General features: G+C 29.8%; 1 protein-coding gene across 1 annotated transcript; it reads left to right on the top strand.

The window, feature by feature from the left end:
* The first annotated feature begins 4,188 nt into the window (after positions 1 to 4,188).
* On the top strand, positions 4,189 to 6,095 carry LOC145599133 (flavonoid 3',5'-methyltransferase-like). Its single transcript, XM_081655544.1, has 5 exons — positions 4,189 to 4,251; positions 4,455 to 4,540; positions 4,741 to 4,885; positions 5,491 to 5,622; positions 5,784 to 6,095. Exons 1-5 carry the CDS (start codon positions 4,189 to 4,191, stop codon positions 6,093 to 6,095), a joined length of 738 nt encoding a protein of 245 aa, XP_081511670.1.
* The last annotated feature ends 3,861 nt before the right edge of the window (positions 6,096 to 9,956 follow it).

Genomic DNA, 9,956 nt, shown 5'->3' on the forward strand with positions numbered 1-9,956 from the left:
TGATCCTTTTTCATACTTTTGTCGTTTTTTAATAGTTGCAACACACACCTTTTTACGTTATTTATGAAAAAAAAACCCAAAAAACAGAAAACCAAAAAACAAAAAACCACAGCGTTGCCAAACGAGTCCACCAATTAGCAATTTTGTTTTTTATCCAATAAAAAAAAACAATTCGCGATAACTTTGCTAACATGGACGGTATTGGGGGAATTATTTGTAAATAGGGTGTAATTTGGAAATTTTAACATTTTTTAGCATTTTTAATGGAAATCATCGTCCTACTAAGTTAGGATCTTGCACGGGTTAAAAGGAAACTAGGAAAGTGCTCTTGCTTCTATTGCGATCTTAACAAATAAGGCCTTGTTCTTTTGAGCTTCTGGACAGAGCAGAGCAGATCTTAACATAGCAGAGCCGAGCAGAGCAGTTGCGAGCAGATTTTAATAATAATAATAATAATATTATGATAATCTGTAAATATTAGGTATAATTACTATTACTATTACTACTACTATTATTATTATTAAATTTTTATACATTATTATTATATTATTATTAAATATTATTATTAATTATTATCATTATCATTATTTTTATTTTTATTTTTATTATTAAATATTAATACATTATTATTATTATTATTATTAAATATTATTATTATATATTAATTTTACATTTAAATATTATTTATTATTATTACTATTATTATTATTAAATATTAATTAATATTATTATTATTATTAATTATTAATATTATCAAATACTGATTATTATTATTAAATAGAGTAGCTGAGTAGGACAGAGCAGCTCAAAAGAACCGGGACTAAGTTAATCTTAGCTTGATATTATATTACAATATTCATATACTTTACAAAGATAATTATAACACACTCCATCTCTTAAACAATGTATAGCTGTAGGTGGTCAAATTATACTTCCCTCAACAAAAAAAAAAAGGTGGTCAAATTATACATGCAATACAATATGAATTTTTTATTTTTTATTTTTCTGAAAAAAAATGAATTTTTATTTTTCTATATATCAAATTAAGGGCTTAAGTATGCCACCAAATAGATCACAACTTCACAAGTATATTTTTATTTTCCTCTCTTTTGACCAGAACTGCTTATAAAATGTCAAACGTAACTAAAAGTCGACTTGTGCGTTTGCAAGTACGACTTGGTGAGAACGATTCTAAAGAGGAATTCTTGGACTTTAACTTTTATGACTCTAACAGCACACGTTGGTATTTTACATGATACCAACAACAAATTATATCGATACCAACAAAACAATTTTATGTTTGTTGGTATCATTGAATAAGGTGGTTGGTATCATGGTGATACTATCTAAAGTATAATGAAATACCAACATGTGTTATGACATTATTTTTTCAAGTACGGTAAAAGTGAATGGACGATTATGCCCCTTGCTAGAGTCCTAAAATTCTTCCGATTCTAAAGGCAAATCTTTTGGAGGTGATCAAGCTGTTATTTACTTAGCTATGTACTCCTTTATCTTTCTCGGATATTCATATTTTATTGTGAAGTACTCCCTTCGTTTCAAAATGATGTTCCAGTTTACGGAAATCGATACAAAATTTGACCCATCTTTGACCGCAAATATCTTTAATCTTACACTAGCAAAAATTATAAAAGTTAGATATTAATAATCTACTCATCAAAACGAATCAAACTAGATCTCACATGACTATATTTGTTCTTATAGATTAAGAGAAATTTAAAAGATTATCTCTCATTTTTAAAAAGTCAAAGATTCCAAACAGGAACATCATTGTGGAACATAGGGAGTAATATTATACTTTTTTTTTTTTTTTTGGACAATACTCCTTTCGTTTAATAACACAATTTTTTTTTGACGAGATAATAACACAAATTATTTTGCCAAGAGTTTAGTAGAAAAAATTCAGATGACAAAGAGAGAAAATGAATTTGATTTTAATTGGGTGAAATTTTGAAAAGGTAGAGATTTTTAAATATGATAATGTTTCATTTAATTTGGAACAATTCAAAAATCGGAATACAAGGCTATTATTTTGTGACAAAAGGAGTATCACATTTATAAGTTTAATCACAACTTGCTTTCCAAATCATAAACATTAATTTTGTATGTTTTTATTTTTTTTTCCTGACCCCCTGACTATCATCCCTCTTCCCAAGTCCCGACTATTATACGGAGTACGAAGTATTACCTCTGTTTCACATTTTTGCAACTTTGAAAGGTGCACGGAATTCTAGGCAAAATTTGTTTGTGACTGTAAGATAGAAAGAGAAAATAGGAATACATGTGATGAGGAAAGAAAAATAACAACCTAAAAAGGAAAGAAAACATTAGTTACAAATAATGTTTAGCATCCATTTTTGGCAAAAGTTGCAAAAAAATGAACAGAGGTAGTACTTTATTTTTACACCATTCCCACTTTTTTCGTATTTTATTATTTTCTGCTCGTACTATTTCTCCTAAAACTCTAAACATAAAGAAATGGAACAAGTAATAAAGGAGAGAGTTTTAAAATTATAAAAGTGAGGACAGTAAAAAGTAGAAAGCAAAAAGTCATGTCCCTAAAAAAATGTATTCATTTTCCTCATAAGATTGATCAAATTCAAGGACCCCAAACATCTTGTTTTTTTGATTGAGTGAAATGATAAACAAATAATTGATCGATTAGATGTAGTGCTGTCAAATTTCAAACCGAAACCGTTTGACTGTCTGAAACAAATCGCTCCAAATGAGAACCGAACTGATTAAAAATCATTTTGTTGAAGCCGAAAACCAACCCGAACCGTATGTGAATGAACCCGAAACCGAACCGATCCGAATAACATTACACCATAAGAATTAAACCCGTTAATGAATCGAACCAGTTCTAAACCGAACTGAAATCAAACCGAACCGAAAAAGAACCGAACTGTTTCTAACCCGAAACCGCTTTCAACCCAAATCGTTTGAACTAGGATAAAAACCGTTTACACCGAACCGTTAACAACCCACAACCCGTTTGCACTGAACTGTATATTAACCGAACCATTTATAAACCGAACCGCTTGCAAACCGAATCGTTTTATGAACCGGACCGCTTATAAATGAATCGGCTACAAACTAGTAAGATCAGTATGGATAAACTTGAAACAAAACATGATATGTATTTATAAAATCAATGAGAATTTGTATATAATATGATGCCTATTTATGAAAAGATGAAGTCTCGACTTAATATAAAACTTGTTAACCAACAAAAGGTTAACAAGTACTATCAACTTTCAAACCAAAACCATTTAACTATCCGAATCCAAACGACTCGATAAACACCTAATTTTTTGAAACCGAAAATCGACTCGAACTGTAATTTAGTAAACTCGAAATGGAACCGATCCGAATAACGTTAAACCGTAGAAGAACCAAACCAATTATAAACTGAACCGAAAAAGAACCGAACCAGTTATTAACAAAACCGAAAAAGACACTAACTAGTTATAAATTGAACCGAAAAAGAACCGAACTGTTTCTAACCCGAAACTGTTTGAACCGGGATAAAAACCGTTTACACCAAATCGTTAACAAACCGCGACCCGTCTGCACCGAACCGTTTACTACCCGGACTGTTTACAACCCGAACCGAATTAAAACCGTTCAAGAATAAACCGAAACCAAATCGAACCGATAACTATTTAAACCGATCTGAAACCGACCCGCGAGACACTTAAACCGATTTCAAACCGACTCGATTTAATACCAAACCGATTCTAAATCGAACCGAACCCGAACTGTCAAACCGTTTTGACAGTACTAATTAGATGACATGACGCAAGCTAATTAAAGATCCTTAAAAAAATCTCACCCTTCGGTTATAACCACCTAACTCGTGAGTCGTCGTCATAGACGGGCGTTGTTATTCGACAATCGTAAATGGTGGGCAATACTTTACTCCAAACTTCAAACTTATTATCAATCTATCATAAAATATAAATATAATAATCATATGTTTTAATAATTATTATGTTCATAAATCATAAACAATAAACACCCTTATGCTATACTTTATTAGTCCCTCTATACATATTTTGTTTCATGCCTTAAATAAAATCACTTGCACTCCTTGCTAAAAATTAAAGCCTTTGTTTCTCTCAAGGAAGATAAACCAAACAAACTACAAAAACATATATAGGAAATATGGCATTGGACTTGAATAAGATCAAGGAGAAGACTATTCTCAACAGCCCGGCCCTTGTCGAGGTTTGTTATTCTTACTATAAGTACTGCTCCTTTCGTTTCTTTTTGTTATTCTTTACGTGTATTTTGCTATATATATATATATATATATATATATATATATATATATATATATATATATATATATATATATATTTAATAATTTTATGATGTTGTACTGATGCTTGCTCGTATGAATTGGTATGAATATTGTTGACACTTGACAGTATATTATGAAAACAAGTGCTTACCCCAATGAGCATCAACAAATGAAGGAAATTAGAGATGCCACTCTAGAGAAATACCAACACATGTAAATTTTTTTTTTTTCCGTTGAATTATACTGATCAATGTGTCATGTGATGACTAGTCCAACACGGGCTCGAAAGCCGGTTGGAACTAGTCCACATAGCGAATTGGTTGTGGGCCGGGTCGAGCTTGATCGGACCCTATAGCCTCCTTAGAATTGAAGTAGCTAATTTGTGTCAATTGTGAAATGTATGTTGTGTACAGGAGTATCATGAATGCATCCACCGATGAAGCACAATTTCTATCATTATTATTGAATCTCATGAACGCTAAAAGCACATTAGAAATTGGTGTATTCACAGGCTATTCACTTCTTGCTACTGCTCTTGCTCTTCCTGATGATGGAAAGGTAAAGTTTTTCCATTAAAAAAAAATGTTAAAATGCCTTAATTAAATTTTCAGAAATATAAGCGTTCTAGCTTGATAATTAATATGAATTATTTTATCATAATTGATAATATATGACACATTTAGTACTAGGTAAAAAAAAAAAAAAGCAAAAAACAAAAAAATACAAATATATGACACGAATAATTACTCTTAATTAGAATGAACAACAAAGTGTAAGACCCTTTTCACTCCACCTTATTTTTACCGAATTAAAATTATTATTGTTGAACTTCAATTATTTTTACTAAACTGAAACTACTTTTATTGAGCTGATTTTTTTTTTTTTTTTTTTTTTTACTGATTCTATAATATATTTCTTATTTCAAGTTACTAAATTTATTCAGCTGAACTTATTTAATTTTTATTCGGCCAATACTATTTTTTCAAAGCCTATCTATCATACAATTTGTCAAATATTTGCATCAAAAATACTGTTTATGCCTCATGTTTTCCTTCCCAAAAAAAGATAAAAAAGATTCTAATTCCTTTGCTGTTTAAGTATTTAATTATGGGCTATTTAAGTCTAAATTTACCAAGTAAACATTAAATTGATGGAAATTGTAGGTTCTAGCAGTTGACCCTGATAGAGAAGCATATGAGGTTGGGGAGCCATTCATCAAAAAGGCCGGAGTTGACCATAAAGTTGACTTTGTTCATGGACCAGCCATGCCATTTTTGAATGATTTAATAAGCCAGGTTAGACATCATATCAACTTAGGCGTTGTTTATTTCGCTTTATACTACGTATTTGCGTATCTAATTTAAACTTATTTATCTTGTCGAAGATAATAATTTTTTTAGTTGATTTAGTCAAAATTCAAATATTATACTAACATCGCGGACTAATAAAAATGCAGGGTAAGGAAGGAATATTTGATTTTGCCTTTGTGGACGCGGACAAGGAGAATTACATCAATTATCATGAACCGTTACTTAAACTTGTTAAGGTTGGAGGAGTCATTGCCTATGATAACACTCTTTGGTTTGGATCCGTTGCATATGATACCGATGATGAAATATTCAACAATGATCTAGTTATGGGTTTTATTAAAAAGATTGGACATGGTGCAATTAGGGCCTTGAATAGCTTCCTCGCAACTGACCCTCGTATTGAGTCGACCCTTCTTTCGATTGGTGACGGTGTTACACTTTGTAGACGCAAGTATTAAGTTTAAAATCAAAGATCAATGGTTTTTTTGATGCAAAAATCAAAGATCAATGTAAGTGCACTAATAAAGTAACTCGGATGGTATGGTTTCCAAAGGATGCAAATCATGACATGTTCCCTCTGTTTTTTATTTATCGTCCTATTTAATATTCATATAGTCAAACTTTGAAAACTTAAATGTCTTTTGTAATTTATATATAAGAAAATTAAATATCACTATCACTTGAGGTTTTTCAGTTTTTGTTAGATAGATTTGTTTCAATTTGTCATTAGTGCATTTTTACATTTCTATTTATATGAAAATCAAGATATTTATGGTTAACTTTATACATTAGCTTTCATGTAAATACAAATGGAAAATTCTCTAAAGAACGTAGAGAGAAAAAATGCTTTATAATTTTTTGTGTTTTTTCGAAAAAATTAGACATACTACAAATTAGGATTCTGAAATATCTAATTGTGAAAAAAAAAAGAACAATGGTCGGATCACACCACATATGTGAGTATGTAGGGAGAGTGTACAGTACATGACATACATTGATATGTACTACAAACGATATGTACTGCTATGTACTACTAAATTATATATATATATATATATTAAAAATTAAAATTTAATTCCAAAAAAAAAAAAAAATCAATTCTTTCACATCCCTTTTCCCCATTGTGCGTGAAGCAAATTATAATAGAAAGGAACAAAATCACTCAATATATATCATTGAAGATTCAATTGAGGTAACTAATTTGATTTTTGTTAATTTTAAATCCCCCTCACTGATCTAAAAGACTAAAACCCTAATTAGTGTTTCTAATATTGAATCAACAAATTACCTTTATTGAGTTGGTGATTAATATTTCAAACATTGAATTAATGAATCATATTTCATTTAATCATTTTTGTATCAACGAAAATTAAAATTGAATAAATAAATTGGTGTGATAATAGAAATGAAGTGCAGCGGGTTGTATCTCTAATTTTTTTTACTGATCTTTTCTCTTCCGATAATCCGATGGAATTTGACGAGGCATTTGTGGCTGCGGAACGGCAGATGACAGATGAGATGAATGTGATTCTTGATCGTGAGGCATGAGCTATCTTCAGAAAGGATCAGAGTTGCTCACTTGCTCTGTTGCTTCTATTAAGAATTGTCAAATACGAAGCGATTATTTACAGCATTGTTGGATGTTTTTGCTTTTCAAAAGAAACACCCTTGCTAATTGCTAATTTCTAATTTCTAATTTCTAAAACACCCTTGCTAATTGCTACAGTAATTTCTAGAAATACCTAGTGGCTAGAGTGCTATTGCAAACTTGTAACTCTACAATTATTGTACAGTATACGGAGTATTATATATCTCTTATTGCTTCTCCTTGATTTTTCCTAAGTTTTGAAGCTCACTTGTTTTATACGGATATTAGAAACTCTTAAGATCAAAATCTGAAAAAAAGTGTTGTCATCTATAATGATAGATCACTTCAAATAATCAAGTGATATATGATTATCATAGGTAATAATTATTCAAAAGCTTTGGGGTGTGAACGTAACTACGTAAGTGTCGTGTTTCCAAATCAAGTGTTTGCTATTATGTAAGTGACATGGTTTGTACTAGCTTATTAATTTCATTTCGCGTGGGGATTTAATTTTGTACTCTTAAAATCATATTGTAGTATTTTCTATTGAATAGCTTATTTGGAATTTGAAAGCTTATTGGCTCAAATGGTAGAGCAATGTACATTTGTACATGGATGTAGGTTCAAGTCCTACATAAGCTATAATTACAGCACTACGTATAAATTGGTTGGGGCAAAAGAAATATTATGATGCTTTAAGCATCCTTTCTAGTCAAGATTACTTAATGGCTTAAACTAATAGATCTCATATTTTGTTTATCATGTTGCCTTAAAAAGAAGGAAAATGCTATACATAGCCCTTAGGGCTACATATAAGCATTAAATTTACACTTGAAAATCGTAAAAGGTTAAGAAATTATGAAAAAATAAACACTAATTACACTAATTTACTCGTGTTTTTGTCATGAATTCCTGATTTTTTTCAATTTCCAAGAGTATATTTAATGCTTATATATAGCCCTTAGGGCTACATATAGCATTACCCTAAAAAGAATAGACAATAAACTTGTATAAATATTCTCTCCATCCCATTATTATATAATCATTTATCATATTTTGTGAGAATTAAATCTCTCTTTGAATAGTACATATCACAATAATTAAGACAACTATTGAAACGAGAATAATATTTTATCATATTTTGGGAAATTAGAGAAGGAAAAAAAGAATCTACAAAAAATGCTAAGGCCTAAGAGCGTTTGTGTTCAAATTAAATAGTACGAGTATGTTAAATATACTTTTTAAATGATGAGCACTATAATTGAAAAAAAAAAAATTTTAAAAAAAAATGGGTTTTGGAAAAAGAATCGATCATGGTACCTTCAAGTGAAAATTGGAAACACTTAACCAACTTGGCTAGATTTGAGATTTGTTTAAAAATACAAATATTAAATAGTATATTTAATAAATAAAATTAGTAGTACATAGCGGTACATTACTTTAGTGGTACATAGCGCTACATGTCATTTACTGTAGAATTTTCGATGTATTAATGATACATCTCAATAATAAACGTTGATAGACCCATAGTCCTGTTGATGCGAGCCTCCAAACCAATTCGATCAAGAAACCAGTGGCGTATTCAGGCTTCAAAGTTCGTTAGTTTAGTAATCAATTTGACACATGCATTATGTGTGTGACCTTAACCGTTCAATTTCGTCCAATACTATATTTGTCCAACATATCGTGCGTGATTCGTTTCTAGCTAAACCAAACGCAGTTGAAGTACTCGTAATATCTTGGTCATTGTCCCTTAAACTACATGCATATTTGATTGTCAACGCTAATGATTGTATATCTTAAATTCCTATTCAAACATTTACTTACTATAAATATACAGATCATATTCTATGCTTTCGTGACAAAAGCAATTAGTACGTAGCATACATTATTATTTAATTTAATTATATAAACGTACTATTTTCCTCAAAAAAAATAAAATAAATTATATACACTATTAATTGTCTTTAATACTCCAAATAATATAATTATGTTATGTCCTTTATATTTATGATTTGATATCAACGTATACTTAGAAAGAAGAAGGTAGTCTTTACAAGCTTTTAAGATTTTATCATAATTTTGATTGCATATAACTCCGATCCCAATTTTTTAGGCCATAAATAATGACTTAATGAGTAATAAAAATTAATCAATATCAATCAAAAATCAAAAACTTAATTTAATACTAAAACAGACACCAGGAATGACATGTGCCTGATGCTGTTTTTTCCCTCCAAAAATCCTTCTTTTTTTTTTTTTTTTTTCAAGTAAATGCCATTAATTACCTATTATAAGTTATACACAAAATCATATAATAAAATTGTGATTATTTTTATTCATATACTTTCAGTTAGCTACGTAATTATAGACTACTATCTAACCTAATTTTAGATAAATATAGAGTTTCCAAATGTTAAATATACAAACCTAAAGTAAAATCAAATTAACTTAGATTGAAAAATACTTCCTCCGTTTCTTTATACTTGCAACACTTCCCTAAAATGGAAATGTCACAATAGTTGCAACACAACATAAAAGTAAGGTTTTTAGGGTGAAAATTGTACTACTACCTTTATTTGAAACACATGGCTCACTTGATTATACTCATAACAAGCTCTTAACCCCATTTTAAGTGTATTATATCATGTAAGACCCACTTTTCTTAAATATCGTGATAATGTGTATTGCAACTATAAAAAAGACGGAGGAAGCATACATCTAAAAGCTA

The sequence above is a fragment of the Chenopodium album genome, chromosome 20, assembly GCF_948465745.1.
Source record: "Chenopodium album chromosome 20, dcCheAlbu1.1, whole genome shotgun sequence".
Classification (NCBI taxonomy): domain Eukaryota; kingdom Viridiplantae; phylum Streptophyta; class Magnoliopsida; order Caryophyllales; family Amaranthaceae; genus Chenopodium; species Chenopodium album.